This window comes from Rousettus aegyptiacus, unplaced genomic scaffold (genome assembly GCF_014176215.1).
Source record: "Rousettus aegyptiacus isolate mRouAeg1 unplaced genomic scaffold, mRouAeg1.p scaffold_m13_p_17, whole genome shotgun sequence".
Classification (NCBI taxonomy): Eukaryota; Metazoa; Chordata; class Mammalia; order Chiroptera; family Pteropodidae; genus Rousettus; species Rousettus aegyptiacus.
In genome coordinates this window covers 43987947-44012902 of record NW_023416292.1, presented here as the reverse complement: position 1 = coordinate 44012902, position 24956 = coordinate 43987947, and the positions used below count along the sequence as shown (strand labels likewise).

Below are 24956 nucleotides of genomic sequence, written 5' to 3'. Positions count from 1 at the left end.
CTTATTAATATTCAACAAGTTGGGCATTTCAACAGCCATTGGTTTCGTTTTTTAGAATAACCTAAATTTTGAAAGGAGTAATACAGAAAGCTTTTGTATATCCTTTATCCATATTTAGTCCATTGTACCACATTTGTCTTTTTATGTGTATTGACATGAACCATTTGAGTTTGGTGGCACATTGTGCATACATCATCTTTATCCCTTAGTATTTCGGCATTAGGTCCCCAGTATACAAGGGTAATCTTAACCACAGTAAAGTTATCAAACTCAGGATATGTAACATTAGTATGCTTCAATCTGTTCCTTTTGCTGTTCTAATAATTTCCTTGATAGTTTTAACCCCCTGCAGTACAGGATCATTGCAGTTTGTCACGTCTCTGGTCTCTAATCTGGAACAGTTCCTCGGCCTTTAATGACCTGCTTTTTAGAAGAGCACAAGCAGATTTTTAAAAGATAATTTTTCTGATCTTGGATTTGAGTGGTTTCTTCCTGGTGAGATCCGGAATATGCAATCTGGCCACAACCCAGTGTGACCATATCCCCTTCTCAAGTTCATATTTAGAAGCACAGTTAGTTTCCTCTTTGTTGTTAATTTTGATGCATTCCAAGGTCATGTCCTGTTTCTGCACTTCATAGTTACTATTTTTCCACATGCAACTAAGAAGCAATCTCTGGGAAACAACATGTAAATGTCCTCTATCGGGAGCACCCCGGGTGCTTTTTGCCTTTTGCCAAAACCAGTCTTTACTATGCTGGTTGCAAAATGGTGGTTTTCCATATATATATATATATATATCTATCTACATTTACTCCCTCCACATTGATCAGCATTCTATTGTAAGGAAAAGCTCTTCTGTCTGCTATTTATGTCAACAGTATAGACTCAATCCCTTTTGTTTCACTGCTGCATAATTTGCATGCCTGTCTTAAGCATTCCCTTTAATTCACCAGTTATGTTCATCTTGGAATTTGCCTATCCCAACCCCAGCCCCAGCCCCTTGGTGAATCAGCTCTTTCACCAAGAAGCCCAGGTTCCTTTTAGGGAGAGACAAGAAATCAGGATCTGGGCCTGCTGTGTGCTCAATGCTACTATGCAGTCCACTTCAGTCCTTTCAGGAGACAAGTCTGTATTCTAACACAAGTAAAGGAGAATCAGTCTTTAACTTGACTATTTCCAGATTTAAATTTGCTTCCTTTTTGCTCTTTAGTCATGATGATCACTAAGAGCCTGAGGCAGATCTGCTGTTAAGGCCATAGTCAACAGAACAGAAATGGACGAAACAATTTGTGAACTCAGTATTTGATACTGTGGACTGGGAGATTTAAGATCTGCATGGTGTTGTAAGTACTAGAAAAGGGGCTAATAGTGTGCTTCCCCTCACCCCTAAAACAAAAATTTGCTAGTCCTGTGACAAATTATCAGAAAAGTACCATGCCAATTGGACTGTTTCCTCTATCATATTAGTGTGCTTTACCTCCAACTTTCTTGACTGTTTAAACCACGTGGCTCAATCTATTTTCCAGTATACACTACGGTCCTGTTTTGAAGTTCCACAGTCTTGAAATTGGGTCTTAAAAAAAAAATGTAGATAGCATTTTAGACCTGAGAAAAACCTAAAATTCATGAAGTATTAACCATTACATTTTTTCTTTAGCTTAATATTTAGAGTTCAGTTTTAAGGTAATCTTTATCTCCAAACGGCTTAAGAAGCTGCTTTGTTACCTAAGTTTTCAGAAACATTTTGAGCTAAGAATTTTTTCATCCAAGTAGTCATACCTAGGATTAAAAACTAAAATTTAAGAGACTTAAAATGAAAAAAAGACACCCCCATCCTATAATCTTACACTCCACGTTCTTTTCCCCAGAGAAAGTACTACTTAGCTACTTCCGGTTGTGCACATTTATTTTGAAAATTACATTTGTTCAAGTCAAATCTACACTTGATATTCCTTTTTGGGTTTCTTTAAGTCGTACTATTCTCAGTCTCCCAGGTATTTTGTGTGTCTCCCTTGGGCGATTAATTTTCCCGTGGCTTTGTTGGTCAAATCCACATAGGCAAATCCAAGTTTTCTTCCCTGCTTCAAAACATGTGCTGTAATCATTATCTCTTCTCCTAATTTAGCAGGTGATGTGTACCTTGAAAGGAAACATTTGAATCTAATTAAGAGCAAATAATTTTTAAAAGGGAAAGTTGTGAGTATCAAAGAAAGCTTTATGTTAATCTGTTTTTCTTTTATTATTATTATTTATGCCTACAGCACCTGGTCTTCCTAGGTGGTCTCTCAGGGTCTAACCAGGCCCGACCCTGCTTAGCTTCCGAGATCAGACATTGTGCTTGTTCAGGGTGGCATGGCTGTAGACCATGGACTGTGGTTCCACTGGGGCGTGAACCCAGGACCTTCTGCGTGTAAAGCAGACGTGTTAACCACTATACTATGGAACCATGCCCTGTGTTAATCTATTTTTAGGACTAAAATAATAGTAAACTTTCTATCCTATCAAATTTGAATGGCTGGTCCTGACCAAATTCCATGTTACAATTCCTGATTTACACAAGTTTCTTTTCCCCTAAATATAGGAAGAGGCCTTTATACCCCTCCCTCCAGTCCTTTTTTTGGTTAAGTTTCTCACTTCATATTTGGGGGTTGGTGAAAGATTTCATCTAGCTTTAATTTAATCTGCTTAACTGTGTCTATAGCTTGTCATACCAATATTTAAAATTTACTCTAAAATGACAATAAGAACTATAAGGAATTAACATGAGGTCCTTACAATCCTGGTGATGAATTGTGTATACATATTTTTAGAGAGACACTTCCTATACACCTTTATTCATAAGTTGTCATTTACTTTTGAAATATATATAGTAAATGAGACTCTCCTAGTTTCTGTTCAAGTGAATGACTTTTTCAAGCTCAGGCAGCTTGTGATGGTGGCTAATATTTCAGGCAACACATACTTTGACAATACTATATTTGACTTACTAAAATTCTTCAGAGTTGTGAAAGCAGTATTTTAGAAGATAGTGAAATGTAGTGCTCCGTTTAAAGATCTCTGCTCTGCATAGAGACTCTCATGGCAAGGAAGAGTCATCAGTTGGTCTTACTGCCCATCTCACGGAATACGGTGAGGACCGCTGAACCTGCGTATCAGCACTATGAGCAGCAGCAGCTTTTCTTTCTGTACATCTTAATTCCAAAAGAACATTGCATCCTGTCCAGTGATTTGTTTATTGCACCAAGTTATTTCTATAGTAAAGAGGGACTGAATATTCCTTAGGTTAGCCTAGTAAAAGATTCTTTAAAAACCTAATACCTTATGTTATTTCCATTGCCCTCATGTCACATAACATTGGCTTTCCCATCCTAACCCCTGTCCTGCCGGAAACGAAATTCATCTTTCTGTTGGTTAGGTAGAAAAAGCAGTTGTCTTGCAACTAAATCCCTGGGCACTGAAGTTTTACTGAACAGGACTGGCAACAGTACCAGTTAATGTTGGAACTGAATTTTTTACATTTGGAAACTGCTCCCTGAATCATGTAGTTTAAACCTACAGAGCATGTCTATGTCTATGCAGTTCAGGGAGAGGCCTGGATTGCAAACTGGACATTGGTCACCTGGTTACAGGTTTTTCCAACTTTTCTTTGAATTTTAGTCAGCCTTTTCTCTATATGTACTTATACAGCCTGCATAAGACACTTGTACAAGTGTCATTTTCCAGGACTGTATGAAAGTTATAAGCCACGAGTTTGCAGCAACTTTCCCCCACCAGTATACATATTAGAAGCTGAATGTTTGCTTTTTCAAATGTTTACACCATTCCTCTTTCACTACTACTGATACATACTGTACTTGGAAATTAGTTCCTCTACATAGATTCTAAGGCCATGGAATAATTTTGGAGAAATCTAGAGTAACATTTAAGGATGACCAGCTAAGGGCACCTCATTCTTTATATTATAAATGTGTTTAGTCTTGTTTGAAAAGAGTTATCACATTAAGAAAAGTTATCTGGGGTGTAGTTTGGCTACATACGTGATGTTCATATCAACACTAACACCACATGTTCTCTTTTCTGTAGTATATAGCAGAGCCAATGATGATACGACGTCCACTAAGGTGGCTATGAACCCCCCATGAACGGTGCCCATCCTATTGGTATGCTCCTCTTCCACTTTTAGTTCACAAATCACCTTCCCATGATCGGCAAAGACAGGAGTCACCTAAATGTAAAAGAAAAGAATTTTGAACATTCTGTGGTATTAGAAAAGTTCAGTGTCCATCAAAAACTATCATTGCATTAAACTGAGTCACCCAAAAATAGTTGATTCAGAAATTCAAATATGTTACCAATCTCTGTGATAGAAAGTAACCCTTATATAAACTTATATAAAAAAAGGAAAACATTTAGGGAAAAACTGTGTTAGTCTTTGTTAATCTCTACTCCTCTGGCATAAATCAAACGTTCCATTTGAGCTTTTCATCCTGGTGTACAACCACCTGGCTTCTCTTAATGTGCCCTTAGAAATTTTGCATCAACAAAGTCAGCTGGTCCCTTTGATCTATTAACCCATTAGAGGTTTAATTTGGATGTTCCCTAGTTTTTGCATGGGGTGATATTAAAATGACTTCATAATGAATGGTTTAAACAATTTTAACAAATGAAGAAATTCAGTAATTCAATAAGTTACTATAAGGTTATGCCATGAACTCATTTTAATATAAAAAGTTTAAAAGCAGAATCCAGCAAAGTTAAACGACTGCTTTTAAGACCTTGTTCCATTTATAGTAACACAAATGAAAAATAATTACATGAAAGATAAAATGTGGAACAGGTGTTAATTTTCTTTTTTATGTCTACAGCACTTGGTCTTCTAGGTGGTCTCCCATCCAAGTATTAACCAGGCCCAACTCTGCTTAGCTTCCAAGATCAGATGGGGTCAGGCATGTTCAGGGTGGCAAGTCCATAGACTTGTTCTAAATTTTATATCAAATATCTTTAAAAGGGAAACAAAAATAGAAATGTGTTTCTTATATCTTAAATTACTAGGAAAAACCATCATAGCATAATACTTAGAAGTTGGAACCGTGCTGTGACTGGAATGTGCTACATCCAAAAACAGTAATTTTCACCAACACTAGAGGAGTTCAGGCAGAATATGGATATTTGGTGTGTCTTGATTTGGCGGTGGGCGAATGTCTCTACCATTAAATGGTTATATTCTAGATAACCGCCATTTAGTATTTTTTTTCCCTTCTCTTTAATTCTTCTCCCAGCCCCCACTGCCACCCCTGACCTATGGATGTTGCCATCTCCCCTTAAGAACTAGATCTCTGAAGGCGGGGCGTCTTCTCCCACATGCTCTCAGCATGTACCCAGGGCCTGGCACCCTAGTGAGCATTTTTATATGTCAAAGAACTGTGCCAAAAGTTTACATGTACCATGTAATAAGGAAGCCATACTTTCCATTTTGTAGGTAGCCTAAATTCAGAGTGGTTTATTCTGAAGGTCACCCACGATGTAACAATTGAGATTTAGATCTAGGTCTGTCTACCTTCAATTGTCCCTGTTTGCTCACTATAAAGTGTCTAGGTAGACAGTAGATTTTACAGTTCCCACCAGGCAGACATTTTGGAGTTTCACAAACCACTTTAGTGGCTGTGCTGTTGTTTATCCCCTAAAAGGCCCTGAAGTAAAATAGAAAACCATACAATATAGACCACCCCAAACAATGTTTTGCCTAACAAATAAATTAGTGGGAAAATAAATGTTACAACAGGATCAGTCTATTTATTTAACAATAAATGATCTAGCCATAAGATGTCCTCATAAATAATACACACCAAGCAGGACCAAGGTGGAATTCCCCTTAGGCATTTACGTGAATATATCAAGCACTGGAATGTGAAGATGTATGAGATCAAAGGCCTGCTCTTAAAGGGTTCACAGTCTAAGGGAAGAGACAAGTACACAAATGACTGCAGCAGAGTGAATTACTGCAAATAGAAATACGGGCTGCTTGAAATAAAGATATCTAACTTATAAAAGCATGTTTTTAGGGAAGAGACATTAGAAAAGGCTTCCTGAGGAATGACATTCAAGACTTGAAGGATAGGTAGGAATCAGCCAGGTGAGGACTGGGAAAAAGCCTTGTGAGGCAAAACAAAGACCTAGGGAAGAACAGAGAGGAATTTATTCCTTGGGGATTTAACTAACTGAAGTAACACTTCTTCACTGGAATGGTGGTGATGGGGAGAGATGTGCTGGGAAGGAATATAAGTAATCACTGTATTTTCCCCCCATGGCTGGTACTGGCAGATTTTATCGACTCATTCCAAAATATTTACAAAGGCGGATGCTAGGAAGTCCTCTCACAATAATGTTGGCAGGATTTCTCACACAGGTTCCCTGCTGCCTTCCTCTTGGAAAAGAGAGGCCACAGGGAAGGAGCTTCCTTATCCCCTAGACTGAAGAGTGGAGCAATGTCTATTCACGCCTATAGTTTTTTCAAGGGAGAAAAAAAAAAAAAAAAACTTGTACAGAATTTTTGCAACTGATCTACAGTTTGGAATTTAGTACCCGAATGTAGAGTCATTCCCAGGAAGGGTTAATGTTGTGCAGGACTGTGGTAAGCTGAGGCCTGGGGAACAGCTTAGTTGTCATAATATATACATTTAATTTTTGTTAAAGCTCTCAGGTAACTTTCTGAGGTCTTTGCAAACCTTAGGCCTTGAATAAAAGGGCTTAGACAAGTGGTATAATGATCCAACAGCATTTCATTTCAGAGGGTGCACATAGAACTATACCTTGACTACCTTCAAGGTAGAATACAAATTCATCATTTCCTTTGAAATTGGTCATCCATCCAATACTGCTAAAATCAGAACGTTTCCAAGGCACTGACAGTTGCTCCAAGTGGGTGCCAAATCCCTTTCCCCTACAATATTGATTTCACGGTTGACTTGAGTTCATTATTTCATTAATTATCTCTTGGTTCCTTAAGTCCTGTATTTGAGCCATCTAATGCCATGTTATTTCTCTTTATTAGACTTTAATTACAAAAAATCATTTTATATAAATCAATAAATCAAACAGTATAGAGATGCAATTTCCTACCTACTTCTCTAGGCTTATTTAAACATATTTTTTTATATAAAATTTAAAAGATGGGATCATATCGCACGCATCATTTTGCAATTCATTATTCTCTTCCCAGTATATCACAGCCATTCCTCCAGCTCAATTCAGATAGCTCTAACACCTGTGTGGTATTCCCTATTATTGAATACACTAGATGCGCTCTTTCCATATTTTTTACCATTACAGACAATGGTGCTTTCCTTTGCACAGGATTGCCAAAATTAGAAAGCTGGGTAAAAGGGCATATACATTTTTAACAAATCTGCCAGATTACTTTCCAAGAGCAATAAGTAAACGTGCCTCACTTCTAGGTCCTGAAATCTGAGGAAGTCCTTTTCGCTGCATTTTTCCTGGCTCTTGAGCGCTTCGCCCCCCTAGTGGGTGGGAGTGCAGAGACAGAAGTGTGAGACAAGCACCGTGCTCCCCGGAAACACTGCTCACTGTTTTTATCTCCATGTGCATGGCTCTACATGCTGAGGGTATAACCGGGTCCTGGTTTACAGGACAGACAAGAGACTGAAGGTGGAAGTAGAAAGAGTAAAATATTGGAAAAGGAGGAAACAATAACAGAGTCAGCTGGTCGACAACAAAAAAAGAAAATAGAGAGGAAGAAAGAAAAACTGAAGAAAACAACGGAGATCTGTCAATGGTTCAAATGAAATCCATGTTTGCAATCAGTTTTCGTTTTACTGCCCTGCTGGGGATGTTGAACTCCATATTTGATGGCAGAGTAGTGGCAAAGCTCCATTTCGCCCCCCTTTCGTACACCAGGATCTGTTGGGGGGATGACGCCACAGACTGTTCCTTCATCTTCCTATGTATTCTCTGTACCATGTCCATTTGACGGGACATCCAGAAGATTCTTGGCTTTGCCCCTTCGTGAGCTACCGCTAAGCAGGCAGGTGGATTTCTTGGCCCTTCACTGCCTTCTGGGAAGTTCTGTTGAAATCAAGAATGCTGTAATTCCTGTCTTTCTTTCTTTCTTTTTTTTTTTCTAAGCTATTCAAATCAGACTGCCAACAGCTTTGTAGCCAGAGCCATAGGCAGTGATAGCACTTGGGCCACTTTCTAATTTTGACTTAGTTTGGGATGTGATTCGAATGAGAATGGCACCAAACAACCATGATAGTGCTTTCAGTCACAGATAAAAATTTTTAAAGTAAATGTGTTGATCAGATAAGTCCAGGTAATATTTATATGAGAACCAGTGTCCTAGTTTGCTTATGTAAATATTTTCTGTGGGACTGACTCTCAAAACTACTGTGTGCCATGGAAATTGGCACTCCAATTTGAGTAGTTAGCAGTCCAAAAGAAAATTTTAGTTTTTTAGTTAGGTAATGACTCTTAATCAGGACTATGTGTGGTATGTGTGTTTTTAAGTCAAATGCATGATCTATGATAAAGAGGCCAAAATTTTAGCTATTTCATCTGTTTTTAAAAAGTGCCTCATTCCTTAATTCTGCATCAGTAATGCATTATTATTCTTAATTTTTACCATGTACAATATTTAGCAATGTCCCCGGCCTCTACACACTAGATGCTAGTAGAGCCTCTCCCACTCTACTCCAATTGTGACAATGAAAAATGTCAAGACATTGCCAAATGTCCCATGAAGAGCAAAATCACCCTCAATTGAGAACCACTGGTCTAGGTTAACTCAAAATTTATAGTAAAAGGAACCATGTCTAGAACTAGATTTATGGATCACTATACATACATACTTTACCCCTAGCAACGTTGCCCACACAAAAGCACCAACCACGAAACTTATTTTAGATCAAACTAACAAACACAGAGCACCTACTGTGGTACTGACCTCTGCGGATGAGGTAGCCATGAGCTACCTGTCTATATTGAGCACTTGAAACACAGCTACCCTGAATTAAGATCTGCTTAAGTGTAAAATTCACACAGGATTTCAAAAATTAAGTACAAAAATAATGCTTTTTTGGTATTGATTACATGTTTATTTTGGATATGAGTTAACAAAATATATCACTAAAATTAATTCTATTTTTGCTTTTTAAAATGTGACTATTCTAAAACTTGTAATTACACATACACTAGCATTTGTAGCTTGCATCATATGTCTATTGGATGACACTGGTCTAGATATAGTGTGTACCAATCTTCAACCTTACTGCAAATTCTGAGAAACTCTCTACACTTGGTTTAAAGGTGTACCTTCTTGGAAGTTATCACAAATGCCAGTTCAGTCATGCATGTGGCTTGACTATTCCAGACACTCAAAGGCAAATCCAATTCATGGTAAGATTATCATGAGAAGACATGTACAAATAAGGTAGTTGAAAGCTTAACAATGAAAAACCATAAACCAAAACTTTCCTTTTGGATAATACATCTTTCAAAAAGCTACTCTTAAATGGTAGTGTGTCCTTGAATTTTACTGTATTTGCTATTTGAAAACATTGAATACATTTGCCTAAGTATTATTTCCTCTATTTTTTGTTAAGGGGGGGAAATTTTCGAATGGCCAACTTCTGCTTGCTTGTTTAATGTTTAACCAGGGTGTAGTTCTAGGAGATATTCTGTGCATAGATATGCTAATATTAAGGGTGTAGTAATCCTGTGCAAAGATATGCTAATTGCTAACTTCTGCTTCTGTAAACCTGCTTGCTTGTTTCATGTAGTTTTGGGCTTTATAAGTTGCCTCATCCTGGAGCGGTGGGCGGCGGAGTTCTGAAAACCATGAGTTTTACTGCCTGCACCCTTTTTACAGACGTAGAACTAAGCTGCACTGAAGAGGGGAGGGGTAGGACGATTCAAGGAAGAAGCTTGACTCATGTTAAAAATAAAAACAGGCAAGATCCCCACAAAAGCCAAATAAACCAGGGCTAGGATCAGCTTCTGACCTAGAGTCCAATCAGACGGGGTCACGGGGGCCGGACCTAAAGAAAGAATTAAAATACCACACATCGATATATGGAGTACACTTATGAAAGCCAAGGCAATAAGAAGGTAAAAGTGCATTTTGACCAATCCGGACAGGTGCTCTCCAGAGTTAGGTAAGGCCAACCCTACCCCCTTTGCACAGGAACGAACTAGTCCTGTCTCCTAGTTTTCAGTGTCTTTGGTAGAACATTATATTACAAAGGAGCACTTTACTTTCCTACTTTACTGCAATTATTTATCTCCTAATCATCTAGGCTGCAAACGCAGTCTGGAACGCGGGCTGTCTCTCCAGCACGACAGGCCTTGTTTGCGGAAAGGTCACACTCTAAATCCTTTCTAGCTCTAGAATCGAGCTGTTCTGTTTCCATATGACAACTATACTTGTGTACGTTTAAATGAGATCTATCCACTTAACCTGGCACATTACGGAGCTCTATTAAAGTAGTAATCATTACTAAGGTGAACTACAGCCATAGCAGAACAGAAACTAGCGAGATACTTATCTAAGCACCGTGCCTCCTCTCCCTTCACTACAAGTCGCAGCCTCGCCTCCAATACCTTTTCCAAAACTCTGTCAAAATTGCGGACATGGGCGAGGGTCTTGAGCGCCTCCCGCAGATTCTGATTCAGGCTCATCGTGGGCCGTTCGCTGGCTTCTGGGCCCTGCGCAAGGGCGAACCTTTGAACAACTTGAAAGCCCTGGCGTTCGCAAAAGTACAATCTGCGGTCAGCTGTGCGGCACACTGTAGCCACTGGCGCCCGCCCTCACGCACTGACTTTCACTCCCGTCGTGACTGCGCGTGTGCGCACTGTTTTGCCCTCAGCGCCGGCCAATCGCCTGCTCCACAGCGCAGCCTGACGCCCTCCGGCGGAGCACGGTTGCCGGCCCAGCGGTTGGCGCGAAGCGCCGGGCAAAGCCTGCGCGCACTTGCGCACAGGGGGAGGTTTGGCGCATGAGCACAGTGGCGGCCGGTCAATGGAGCGCGAGAACACCCCGGAGGCCGGGCCGATGGGGCAGGAGGTGAGGCGCGACGAGGGGGAGCCCGCAGGGAAGAAGCGGCGTCTTCTGTGCGAGTTCTCTTCGGTCGCGAGCTGCAGCGTCTCTGTGGCGCGCCGCTGCCTGGCCGAGAACGACTGGGAGATGGAAGTACGCTCGCCGTTTCTCCTCCGCTCTTTTCCTGGAGCTGCGCGCGCACGAAGCCCATTTCCTGTGTCTGTTTTTCAGAGGGCGTTGAACGCCTATTTCGAGCCTCAGGTGGAGGAGGACGCCTTAAAACGCTGCCCTGAGACCGCATCCGAGCCCGGGACCTGGTGAGCGGGACGGGCAGGGTCGGGTGGGCGGGTCAGTGTGGGGGCGCGGGGCCTTTGGGACCCGCAGGTTCGGGCGGCGGTGGCTGTCACAGTAACCATGACCCGAGGGAAGGGTTTGTGTTGGCGCCTCCGGTGGAGACGCGCCCCAGCAGCAGGACTGACGCCCCCGCCACCCCCGCCCCTCCGAGGTCCACACTGTCATCTCCAACGTAATTTGAGTCCGGGAGGAACAATCTAAAATGTAATTTCTTGACTCTAATTATAGGAAATATGTAAGCGAGAGGTTCGAAACGAATGAATGAGGCAAAAACCTTAATTGGAGAATGGTAACTTGGAAGGCACCTTGCGACCTGTATTGTTTGTTCACTTACTCTTTGCTGGGCAGCCAGAATTAATAGTTTTCTATACTATTTCTACAGGCGCGCATTATTCCAGTGTTCCATCCCCAATTCCTGCACCACTGCTCTTAAAGCCCAGATGCCCTACAAGTCCCTCCACGATTTGACTATTGCCCATTTTTGCATGTTCATTTTCTGTGCTCTCTTTCCTGTAAGGTAAACGTGTGACACACTGAGAGAAGTTTTAAAAGCAAGTCTTTATTGGGAGAGGGCTCCCCGGGGAGGTTCACTGGTCCCCAGGAGAGAGGGGCCAGAGAAGTCGCACCCTGGGGCAAGAGGGTGCAGTTTTTATCGGGTTATGTGGGGGTAGGGTTTTGAATGGGGGAGTGTTAATTGAATGTAAATTGAGCATCCGGATTAGGGTGGTGGTGCCACGGCTTTAGGGTGGGTCCTAATCAGTTGGACTCCAGACTTCAGTGTCTGACTGGAAGGTCTAGATAACGATATCAAGCTGGGGAGTCTCTAGGCAGGCATCTGGCTGGCCCTACCCCGACGCTCCCCCGCCCCGGCCCGCCCCCCCCCCTAACATTTCCTACCCCACAAAAAGTTACAGGCATATCAAATTTTGCTTTCTACAGTGGACCATTTTTTCTTGCCCTTCAACCTTTAAGGTATTTATTACTTCTACCTAGAACCTTTTCTTCGTCTTTCTTTGCTAAGTAATACTCATCTTAAAGGCCCAGGTTACACATGACATCTCCAAGAAGCTTTTCTCTATCTTCCAAATCTGGAGAAGGTTCCCATCTTAGGTAATCTTTATAGCATCTTGCATGGCCCCTGTCAATAACAGTTCATGTTATAATTGCAGTTTAATATTTTATATCTCCTACTGGACTATACATTTAAACACTATAAAACACTATCTGTTTTATACATCGTTGGTTTACCAAGGTTTAATACAGTATTTGTCATGTAATAAGCTCTCAATAAGTGTGTATTGGATGTATAAAGTTCTCCCAGCTTTCTGGGCAGCCTGTACTGTTAACTATTCAGTTTGGAGACGCTTTTCTCTTTTGATCTTTTCAGCTGTACTGGCTTACAAATGTGATTTTATTATTTCATTAGGTTCCTTTCTCTGCCCAGCCTCTTATTGGGGAATTGTCTACTCACCCACAGTGATATATTTCAGGCACCCCTGTTGTAATAGACCCAGATAGGTTAGTAAGTTTGCACTTAGCCCAAGCTGGCCAGCCACGTTCTTACCATGGGATTTCCAGGTAAGGACTAAGAGAGTGAATGAAGTCTGCATCTTCCTGCAGGGCTGGAACTGTAACCTTGTAATTTAGTACCTGTGGGGATCCAATCCATTGTATATGTGTGTGTGTGTGTGTGTGTGTGTGTGTGTGTGTGTGTGTGTGTGTAAGCAGAGGACGCTGGTCTGCAGAGAGAGAATGAAGCAGAGGGAAGTTGAGGAAGCGTGTGAGAAAGCCTCGATTTCAATTCCTTAGGGATAGCTGCACTCCCTGACCTAACTCAGTAACATATTTGTTTCCTTATAAATTCCTTGATTTTGCTCAAACTAGCCCATATCTGTTAGTCTGTTAGTTGCAATACAAATTGTAACCAGTAAAGAATTGGAACAAAAGAGGTGGATTCTTTGAAGTCATTCCTCAGAAAAAAATGTGGATCAAGATGAGTAGTGGTGGGGTGGAGGACCATTAGGGATGCTCTACTCCAGAATTGTAAACTGGCAAAAACAAGGGAAGTCGTGATCTGTGGTCTCTTGGAACTCAGAAGAAGTGCTAGGGAGAGTGAGGCTTTATCCATAGGATAAAATAAGAATCCATACCGATATAAATACATTTGTCCAGGAGAAAAGGGAACACTTTTCCTTACAATAGAATTCCAACTACTAAATGTAGAAGCCATGATGGAATTAGAAAGAAAAAAAAATCACCATTTGGTCTAACGAATGTACTGTATACTTGAAACTAATTAAAATTTAAAAATAAATGTAAAAAAAGGCCCAAAAAAATCGCCTTTTGGGAGCCACTGTAGTAATAATTATTTCAGACAAGAATCACCAGTGAATACTCAAACTAATAGGTGAAAGTTGATGAGAAACAAGATATTCACATAGTCTCAAAGTATCTACCCACAAAATATTTATTACAAAGGGGGTGGAGAAATCTGATAGACAAGGCCTTAACCAAATGATCAAAGTTAACATGACCAGTACTGGAGACAGATCTGTATTAGGTGTCTCCTGATATGCACTAAAGAAAACATACTATCATTTGTACCAAAAAATGCACAGTCTGAATCCAATCATAAGCAAACATCAGACAAACCCATACCGAAGGACATTCTACAAAATAAAATGGCCTATATTCTTCAAAAATATTAAGGTCATGAGAGACAAAGGTTGAAGAACTATTCTGGATTAAAGGAGATTCAGAGACATGCCTTCACAATGCAACAAGTGATTCTGGATTAGGGTATTAGTGGCACAGTTGGTCTTTAAATTCTAATATTATATCAATAGTAATTTTCTGCCCTTGTTTTTAGGAAATACATACAAAAGTGTTTATGTAAATGTTTCAGAAGAGAATAAATGTCAAGTAAAAAGTTAACATGTATTTGGGTGAATGGTGAATAGAAGAATTTACTGGTTTTGCAAATCTAAAAGTCAAATTATTTCACAATAAGTTAAACTAGTAAGTAGACTTATGGTGGTGATCATTCTGAGTGTATACAAATATCAAATCATTGTGTTGTACCCTGAAGCTCATACAGTTATATGTTCATTCTACCTCAACTTTTTAAAAAAGGAAGTTAAAATATTGGCATTAAATTTATTAAAATTATGAATCCAAAAACTTTCTTAAATTTATGTATAATTTATAGGTGCTGAGCAGTCATATTTTAATGCTTTGTCTCTCCACTCAAATGTCTTTTTACCAAGCTAAGGCTCGCTGCCTGATGCACATGGAAGTCAGTACTATAGCACCAGCTTTTGAGAGAAGTGAAAAGGCTTTATTGCCAAGTTGACTGGCCTGGCAGGCAGACAGGAGACAAGGCTCAATTCTGTCTCCCTGATTTGGAGCTGAATTTCTTACATGGCGGCTCGGAAGTCCTAGAGACAATGTTCTAGACGGTTGGAGTGAAAGCTGCAAGGCTTCTTAGGACCAAGTCTCAGAAGTACAGAATGTCCTTTTCACTGCGTTCTAGTGGTTTAGCAAGTCACTAAGGCCCAGATTCCAGGGGAGGGTTGTTAGACTTCACCTCTCCACGAGGGGAATAACAAAGAACTTCCAGCTATTACTTATTGGCCACAATGAGGTCTTATTTCATATATGATTTATAATGAATATAAATAAATTTGGAAATCTTACATTACTTATTCTAATTTAGGGTCCTAGTTTATAAAATTATTTTAGTGACACATGTCATTGAAGGATATCGAGTTTTCTCTAACTGTAAAAATGACCAAACATTTGGATAACAAAGTAAGAATCTATTTTTCCTCAGTCATGACTTTTGCTTTTCTATTATAAGATACTTAATGGTTCTTTTTAAATTTATTTAACTGTGAAGTGAGGGCTACAAATACTAAATACTTTAAAAATTAAGCAGTTTATGTATTTTCAAAGTTGTATTTAATTTTGATCTTGCTAGTGTTGACCTAACCAATGAGGAAACGACTGATTCGATTAGTTCTAAAATCAGCACATCTGAAAATCTTCAGCAGGAAGATGGCAGCATGTTCTCTTTCATTACATGGAATATTGATGGATTGGATCTAAACAATCTACAAGAGAGGATTCAAGGAGTGTGTTCCTATTTAGCTTTGTGAGTATTATAACTTCTGTTTAAGGGTAGCATGGTGATGTGTCTTACCTGTGTACAAAGAGGCTAATAGTTGAAGGTATAGTACCCAAGTTCAAAGTTCAATTTTTGGAAGAAACATCTGAGAGAATTGAGAGTGATTGTGTCTGAGCACAGGATCGTGGGGTGGGGCGGGGTGGGAATACTGATTTTTGTTAGAAGCCTTCTAGTACTATTTTACTTATTAACCTTTGTTATAATTATTGCTGTGAAAATTAAATTACCAAAAAGATCTGTATCTACCACACACTAGCTCTGTTACCTGTGGGCCACTTACATTCTCTGGAGCTCAGTTTCCTTCATCATGGATAATAGCTCTTTCAAGAAGATTGAAAGAGATGATCACATTTGAAGCATCCATTAACATGTAGAACCATTGTATGCTCTCAGTATTACTAGTTCCTATTGTCAATGACTCTAATTCTTTTAACTTTAAAGTGTTGTCACACATATATGTTTTGTTTTAAAAATTAATCTTTATGATATGTATTAAACAGCACAGCTCTTTCTCATTTTATAGTTATCAAAGTTCAGTATAAACATTGAATATAAGGTGTCGTAGAGGGTAGTTTTGTTTTTCTTTTATGTTGTATTTTTCTAATCAAAGTAGTTGCAAATAACATGCTATATCAGGTATTTATCATAAATTGATGTTTTTAATTAGGTACAGCCCAGATGTGATATTTCTACAGGAAGTTATTCCCCCATATTATAGCTACCTAAGGAAGAAAGCAAGTAGTTATGAGATTATTACAGGTAACAACTTGTTTGTTATTTAACTTTTTTTTTTGAAAAACAAGTCAGTGAAAGAGATAAATCAATATTAGCCTATTGGAGCATAGATAAGAAGAAGCAGAAATAAAATAAGTTTAAGAAAACAAGCTAGACATGATACTAAAAGAACTGTAGGAGAACATATAGCTTAATGTTAACATGCAAAAAAGTAGACGTGGATGATTTTTTCAGGAAACTATAAACTGCCAAAATTTGAGGCACTGAGTAGCTTTTTGGTGAAATTAAATCATTAAAAAATGAGTGTGATATTTAAATCGTGGTTATGCTTTTTCAAAAAGTCTTTGTCTTTATTTCTTTCTCTTTTTGCCCTGACTAATTTAGGGGTTTTTTCCCCCAGCTATTTTTTTATTTTTTTATTTTTTTTTACTACGTATCTAATATATCACTTTGGCTACATTTTATGACTTTTGGCTATATCTTGTGTTTTCTTTGACTTTCGCTTTTATATATTATGTGATTTGTTTTGATTTATTCTGTCCTCCAAAACTGCTAAGGAGAGACTTCTCTCTCAGTCTCTGTCTTTCTCACTCTGTAGGATGACTTTTCTATATTCTCTTGGGTATTCCTTTTGCTTCTCTTCTGTTTTGGATTTCTTGTTTTTTTGAATCCCATGCTTTGCCTCAATTTAAGTCACATCTACTCTGTTTTTGAGAAATTTCTCAAATTTTCTCGTTTGATATTGGAGCCATAAACTATTTTTGGCACTTATTTGAAGTCATTTCTGTTTTTATGTTTCTTCCATACTTGCAGTTACATTTTGGGAGGGGGCAGGTAAACGTAGGGATTTGGTTGGTCATCTTAAACTATTTTGAAATAATAGTTTGCTTTTAAGATTTAGATTCATTTAGTAGCTGGATCTGTTTGTTATAAAATCTCCAGTAAGGGAGCCTGTAATAAATTGCAAATATTCTTGACCTCTCAACCTAAATTCTTACACTGGATTTTTTTTTTTTTAAGATATTTATATAGTTTATAAGTCTATCCCCTTAATTACTCCTCTCCTCTGGTTTTCCACCTAGCCAGTATATTAATAATGCTAACTGTATTCCTTATGCTGTGCTCCCCATTCCCGTGACCATCTATCAACCACTAATTTGTACTTCTTTTACCCTTCACCCTATTCTCCCAGCCCTGCAAGCCTCCAGCCCGTCTGTCACCAAATTGTCCACTATATTTGCGAATCTGTTTTTGATTAGTGTGTTCTTTTTGTTCCTTAGAGTCCACATATGAGTGAAATCATATGGTATTTATTTTTCTCTGTCTGACTTATTTCACTCAGTATAATAACTTCTAGTTCCATCCATGTTGTTACAAATGGTAGGATTTCATTTTTTTAATGCCTGAGTAATATTCCATTGTATATATGAACGATAACTTCTTTATCCAATTGTCTGTTGATGGGCATTTAAGTTGCTTCCATATCTTGGCTATTGTAAATTGTGCTGCCAAAAATATTGGTGTGCATAGATCTTTATGAATTATTGTTTTGGTTTTCTTTGGATAAATAACAACCACAAGAGCAATTGCTGGGTCAAAAGGTATACCCATTTTTAATTTTTTGAGGACCCTCCAGACTGTTTTCCATAGTGGCTGTACCAGTTTGCAGTCCCACCAACAATGTATGAGGGTTCACTTTTCTGCGCATCCTCATCAACACTTGTCCTTAGATTTAATGATGATAGTCATTCTGACAGGTGTGAGATGATATCTCATTGTGGTTTTAATTTGCATTTCTCTGATAATTAGTGACCTTGAGCTTCTTTTCATATGTCTATTGGCCATCTGTATTTCCTCTTTGGAGAAGTATCTGTTCAGGTCTTCTGCCCATTTTTTAATCAGACTATTTTTTTTGTTGTTGTTGTTGAGTTGTATGAGTTTTTAATATATTTTGGCCATTAACCTCTTATCAGATGTATCATTAGCGAATAACTTCTCCCAGTCAGTTAGTTGTCTTTTTGTTCTGTTGATGGTTTCCTTTGCTGTATGAAAACTTTTTAGTTTCATGTAGTCCCATTTGTTTATTTTTTCTTTTATTTCCCTTGCCTGGGGAGATATATCCGAAAAGAAATTGCTGTTAGTAATATCAGAGAGTTTACTGCCTATGTTTTCTTCTAGTAGTTTTATGGTTTTGGGTCTTACATTTAAGTCTTTAATCCATTTTGAGTCTATATTCTTGTATACAGTGTAAGAAGTAGGTCCAGTTTTTCTTTTTTGTGTGTGTCTGTTCAGTTTTCCCAACTCTATTTATTGAAGAGATGTCTTTACTCCGTTGTATATTCGTACCTCCTTTGTCATGTATTAAGTGAGTGTATAGGCATGGATTTATTTTTGGGCTCTCTATTCTGTTCCATTGATCAATATATCTGTTTTTATGCCAGTACCATGCTGTTTTGATTACTGTAGTAGTTTGATATCAGGTAGTGTGATACCTCCAACTTTGTTCTTCTTTCTCAAGATTCCTTTGGCTATTCGGAGTCTTTTATGATTCCATATAAATTTTAGGATTATTTGTTTTAGCTCTCTGAAAAATGCTATTGGTATTTTGATAGAGATTGCATTGAATCTATAGATTGCTTAGGGTAATATGGCCATTTTAGTGATTCATCCTAAATTCTTTTTCACAAACATTTGGAGGTCATGAAGAAGGATATTTCACAGCTATAATGTTGAAGAAATCAAGAGTGAAATTTAAAAGCCAAGAGATTATTCCTTTCCCAAATACAAAAATGATGAGAAACCTTTTGTGTGTGCATGTAAGTAATTTTTAAAAATCAATTCTTTTTTAAAAAAAGAATGGGCTCTTTTTTTATAGTTCCATGGGAGTGTCTTGTTTAAAAACCTATTGCCTTTAGTAAAAAAATTTCTCCTCACTTGTAGATTTTTTAAATAGGTTTAAAGAACTTCGTAAGTTAAAATTTTACATAAATTTCAAATATAGACAAATTTGTAAAAATAAAATCCTGATCCATTAGATGTTTTACTAAGAATATTTAAGAGTTTGTTAATATTCCTCATTTGCTTTTTAAAGTAGTTTTTTATTAAATGTATTGTACAAGGTACTGTGTTGTACTCTGTGGCTTACAAAAATAAGTCTCATTGATCTTGCTCTCATAATTTATAGATTGGCAAGGGAGAGATTGTGTATATAGTAACTAAAATAAAGGAAAAGCACAAACACCATGGCAGAGGTATAATGATGTGCCATGGAAGTTTAGAGAAAGGAGAGATGACTCTTAGATTTTTTTTTAATTGAGATATAATCAACATAACTATTAGTTTTGGGTGCATAGTATAACGATCCTATATTTGTATATATTATGAAATGATCACAATAAATTCAGTTAGCATCTGTCATCATACGACTCACGAGATTAGCTAGGGTTAGTGAAAGTTTTTTGAAGGAAGTTGTATTTGAGCTGGATCCGAAAGATATGTAAAATGTCATTAAGAACCACCACAAACTTTTACAAATTACAGATGGCAAGGTTTATATATATGAGACAAGGCATATATGGGTATAAACGAGCATTCTCTTTAGTTGAGTGTAGTGTGAATGAAAAGAAATAGCATGACAAGTTGGTAAAATAGGTCAGATCCAGATTATAGATCATGAATGCCCAATATGAAAGAGTTTGGACTCGATTCTGCAGATAATTAGTTTAAATAATGACAGATCCTTCATTGTTGGTATCTTAATTGTAAATGGTAAATAATTTCTTGATCATTCAACTGATTCTTTTTTGAGTACTTTTGTGCCAGATTTTCGATAAAATAGCAATGAATAAAAGAACCATCTTTGCTTTAAAAAGACTCATGGCTTTGGAAGAGAGAAATAATTGTGCTGTTATTAATTTAGAGGACTTTAAAAACAGTCTTTCCAGTGTGCTAGAGAAATGTAGAGGAAGGAGCCTGGGGACACTGGGGAGGGACTCACAGTGTAGATGACATTGGAGGTTGGTCTTGAAGTGTTAGTGGGTGCTTACTGAGTAGTTTTCTTTTGGAGCAGAATTAGCACCTTAGATTGCTACGTGAAAGGAGAAACATGGTGCTGACTAGGTAGCTTTGCTTTGGTCAGGACATTCCGGTCATATGAATAATTTGCTGAGTTAAGGATTAGTAGCTAGTGGATAATTTTTAACTACTGTATTAATTCTGTTGCAGGCAAGTGTGTCAGGAAATGAACTTTGCCTTATGACTTCTCATTTGGAGAGCACCAGAGCGCATGCTAAGGAACGAATGAATCAGTTAAAAATAATTTTAAAGAAAATGCAAGAGGCTCCAGAGTCAGCTTCAGTTATATTTGCAGGCGATACAAATCTAAGGGATGAAGAAGTGAGTAACAGCATCATTCCAATGTTTATGTGCAGATTACTTCTGTGGAAATTAATTTAGGCTCCTTTTCACCAAAGCTGGTAAAATGTATGTGATCTTGCAGATGCAAATCAGCAAGTATTTATTTAGCTGTGTTCTATGCCTAGCACTGTGGCAGAAGGGTTCTTAGGTTATTGGGAGGAAAACAAATATTGCATATGAAACAGACTATACTAAACAATATATGTGGATTAACAAGACAGGTATAGAAAAGATTAGAAGAGTTTGGAAAAGGTCAAGTTTATTTGCAGTATCTAGTTGCAAGGTGAGAAGAATAGAAAGATTCGACTATCATAGTTGTCCCTCTCTTCCTTCTGAGATCTTCTTTTTTCAGTCTTTTTTTACTGTACCCTTTTCCTGGTGCCATCATGACCAGGTCTGAAACAATCTCTTTTTTCTTAGGTCAGTTGAAATACATTGATACCTTTTAGGATCTTTATGAACTTAGGGTATAGTAGATAGTCAGCCTGCCTTGCCCTTTCCCCCACTCTGGCTGACCTCACATCAGACTAAAAGTGAATTGAAATGGAGATTCTGTTCATTTTCACTGCCACAAGCTCCAGGAGTGGAGGAAGAAAAATTGGAAATGAAAGCATGTCAGGACTTACTGCTGAAGTGAAGGCAGTATCTCAAATAAAGGAAGTGGTGATCTGCTTTTCTTGGTGACTTTGTCCTTGTACAGATTATTTAAAAAAATCAAGCTTTCTTATTGGACTATGTGCATATCAGTGGCTTTATGGCAGCTATTTCTTGGTGCCTGGTTGACTGTTTAAAAAAATCCTGCTTTTCACCAAATGGTGTTGGGAATGAAGTTGGATCCTTACTTTACATCCTATATAAAAAGTTTATTAAAAATGAATCAAAGGCCTAAAGTAAGAGCAAACACTAATAAAACTTTAGAGACAACATAGGGGGAAGGTTTCATGACATTGGATTCGGCATTGATTTCTTGTGTATGACAACAAAAGCATAGACAAAAAAAGAAACAATAGATAAGATGTACTTCATAAAGATTAAAAAGTTTTGTGCATCAAAGGATACTATCAATGGAGTGAAAAGGCAGCTCATAGAATGAGAGAAAATATTTGTAAATCATATATCTGATAGTTAATATTCAGAATATATAAAGAACTCCTTCAATAAAAAAAGACCGTTAAAAAACAGCCTGATTTAAAAAATGGGCAAAAGACTTAAATAGATATTTCTCCAAAGAAGATATACAAATGGCCAATAAGTACATGAAAAGATGCTCTGCATCACCAATCAGAGAAATGAAAATAAAACTATCACGTGATACACTTTACATCCATTAACATGACTATTATCAAAACAAAAAATAAGTGTTGGCAAGGATTGGCGGAAACTGAAACTCTCATGCATCACTGGTGGAAACGTCAGATGGCACTGCTGCTGTGGAAAGTGGTGTGAGGGTTCCTCCAAAAATTAATTTTTGTGTGATCCAGCAACTCTATTTCTAGGCAAATGCCAAGAACAAATAAAATTAGGGTACTGAAGAGATATTTATATACCTAGGTTCATAGCATTATTCACAAGAACTGAAATATGGAAGCAACCCAAGGTTCCATTGACAGATGAATGGATAAGCAAAATATATATGTGCAATGGAATATTATTCAGCCTTAAAATGAAAATATTGACACATGCTACAACATGAATGAACCATGAAGACATGCTGCCGAGTGAAATAAGCCAGCGCAAAAGGACAAATATTTTATGATTCCTTTTTGTGAATTTCTTAAAGTCAAATTCATAGAGACGGAAAGTAAAATGGTGCGTTTCAGGCATGGGTGTGAGGGTGGAATAGGGAGTTAGTGTTTAATGGGCAGAGTTTCAGTTTTGGGAAAATGGAAAGTTTCTGGAAATGAATGGTGGTTGTAGGTACACAAATATGTGGATATACTTAATGCCATAGAACTGTATGTGTAAAATGGTAAATTTTATGTATATAATTTGTTGTTAGATACATAAAAGCAATCTTTGCCAAATCCAATGTCATGAAACTTTTCCTCTATGTTGTCTCTAAGAATTTTAATAGTTTTAGCCCTTACTTTAGGTTTTTGATCTATTTTGAATAAGCTTATATAGGGTGTAAAGTAAGGATCCAACTTCATTACAAGATATAATTTTTAAAATCTCGGAGTACGAATGGGAGAAGGAAAAATTAATATTAGTAAATTTCAAATAAAACTGAAAGCAATTGGCATTACTGGATCATATAAATGGCGTACTTTTAAGTTTATAGACAAAAGTAGAGTAACAGGTTTGCTTTTTCACTTGTATTTATTTTTAAAAAGCTAATAGCAGTAAGGAATCTATGGCAGAAAAGAAGGGGCAGTCTTCGGCCTTGCCACCCTGAACATGCCTGATCCCATCTGATTTTAGAAGCTAAGTAGGGTCGGACTTGGTTAGTACTAGGAAAACTGGGTACTGTAGGTGTGAAAAACAAGAAGAAAAGGGGCAAATTCCAGGCCTCTCTGGCTATCTTGTTATTTTTATATTATTTTATATTACCTACTTATTAATCATATAGCAAAATGCAATTTATATCTAGTTATAACACCTAGTTTTGCATTTGTGAAGACACCTTTTTAATTTAGGGAGTAAAGACTGAATTTTACAGTTTTCTGTCTTTTCAGGTTACCAAATGTGGTGGCTTATCCAATAACATTTTGGATGTCTGGGAATACTTGGGCAAACCCAAGCATTGCCAGTATACATGGGATACACAAATGAACTCTAATCTTGGAATACCTGCTATCCGTAAGCATCGTTTTGATCGAATATTTATCAGAGCAGCGGCAGAAGGCGGCCACGTTGTTCCCCAAAGTTTGGATCTCCTTGGGTTGGAAAAACTGGAATGTGGTAGATTTCCTAGTGATCACTGGGGCCTTCTTTGCAGATTAGATGTAATATTGTAAAATGCTTATTCAAGATTCCAAGCCTAAAACCACCAATAGTACCAAACCCTGTGTGTACCATTTTCTCCTATATATACACATAACTATAATTCAGTTTAATTTGTGAATTAGGCACAATTAAAGATTAACCAATAATAAAATAGAACAATTTACTGTAATAAAAGTTATGTGAATGTGTTCTCTCTCAAAATATCTTATAGTATTGTACCCACCTTTTCATTTAAAGAAAACACTTTACTGCTTCTCTTTGGCATATTCATTGTCAGCATCACTACTCTTGTACTTTGGGGCCATTATTAAGTAAAATAAGGGTTACGTGAACAGAAGCATTGCAATACCAAGACGGTAAACAAGATGGCTACTAGGTGACTAATGGGTAGGAAGCAGCTGTAGTATGAAGATGTTGGAAAAGGGATGTATCACATCCCAGGTGGGATGGAGAAGGATAGTGAGATTTTTCATCATGCTACACAGAATGGTGCACAATTAAAAAATTATGAATTGTTTATTTCTGAAACTTTTTATTTAATATTTTTGTACCTTAGTTGACCTTAGGTAACTAAAATCACAGATAAGGCGGGGGGGGGGGGACTACTGTAGTGACAGCCTAAGAAGCAAATTATAAATGACTAGCAGCGAACCACTCTTCCTTCCTTCCTTCCTTCCTTCCTTCCTTCCTTCCTTCCTTCCTTCCTTCCTTCCTTCCTTCCTTCCTTAAATGGTGGCATTGGTTAATGAAATCCAATAAGTTTCAGCTGCACATTTTAACATATTTATTTACATTGTGTGTTCACCTCCCATAGTTAGATTTCTTTCTGTCACCATATATTTGACTCCTTTTACCCCATCTACTACCCCCCTCCCCCCACCTTCTGATAACCACTAGTTATTGTTCATGTCCCTGAGTATTTGTCCTGTTTGATTGTTGCTTTTAGGTTTATATCCCACATATAAGTGATATCATTTGATTTTCAATTTTTTCTAACTTATTTTGCTTAGCATGATTATCTCAAGTTCCATCCATGTTGCAATTGACAGTATTTCCTCTCCTATAGCTGAGTAATATTTCATTGCATATATGTACCACAGCTTCTATATCCAATCATCTGTTGTATGGCACTTCAGTTGCTTCCATGTTGTGGCCACTGTAAATAATGCTGCTGTGGACATTGGTGTGCAAATATCTTTCGGATATGAGTTTCCAAGTCTTTGGGGTAAATACCCAGGAGAGGGATTGCTGGATCGTATGGTAGATCA

General features: G+C 37.8%; 2 protein-coding genes and 1 pseudogene across 2 annotated transcripts; 1 reads left to right on the top strand and 2 right to left on the bottom strand.

Annotated features, from left to right (window-relative positions):
- Positions 1-1886: 1886 nt before the first annotated feature.
- On the bottom strand, positions 1887-10747 carry ACOT13 (acyl-CoA thioesterase 13). The gene is made up of 3 exons (XM_016140896.2): positions 10616-10747; positions 4039-4226; positions 1887-2140 (listed from the first exon to the last, which is right to left on the bottom strand). The coding sequence occupies exons 1-3, from the start codon at positions 10691-10693 to the stop codon at positions 1984-1986; spliced, it is 423 nt and encodes a 140-aa protein (XP_015996382.2). The 5' UTR covers positions 10694-10747; the 3' UTR covers positions 1887-1983.
- LOC118613143 lies at positions 4858-4975 on the bottom strand (annotated as a pseudogene).
- Positions 10618-23857, top strand: TDP2 (tyrosyl-DNA phosphodiesterase 2). Its single transcript, XM_016140889.2, is given in 8 exon segments — positions 10618-11002; positions 11004-11204; positions 11283-11368; positions 15385-15558; positions 16259-16350; positions 19024-19142; positions 20551-20721; positions 23418-23857. Coding segments are annotated over 8 exon segments (1482 nt in total). The 5' UTR covers positions 10618-10645; the 3' UTR covers positions 23700-23857.
- The last annotated feature ends 1099 nt before the right edge of the window (positions 23858-24956 follow it).

Bases quoted from the DNA above. Each gene is read 5' to 3' on its own strand.
- ACOT13 (XM_016140896.2), bottom strand. From the start codon at position 10,693: ATGAGCCTGAATCAGAATCTGCGGGAGGCGCTCAAGACCCTCGCCCAT. The intron at 4,227-10,615 runs GTATTGGAGGCG...TTTTACATTTAG, and splicing joins TTGACAGAGTTTTGGAAAAG to GTGACTCCTGTCTTTGCCGA. The intron at 2,141-4,038 runs GTATGTAGCCAA...TTTCCTTTCAAG, and splicing joins AGTGTTGATATGAACATCAC to GTACACATCACCTGCTAAAT.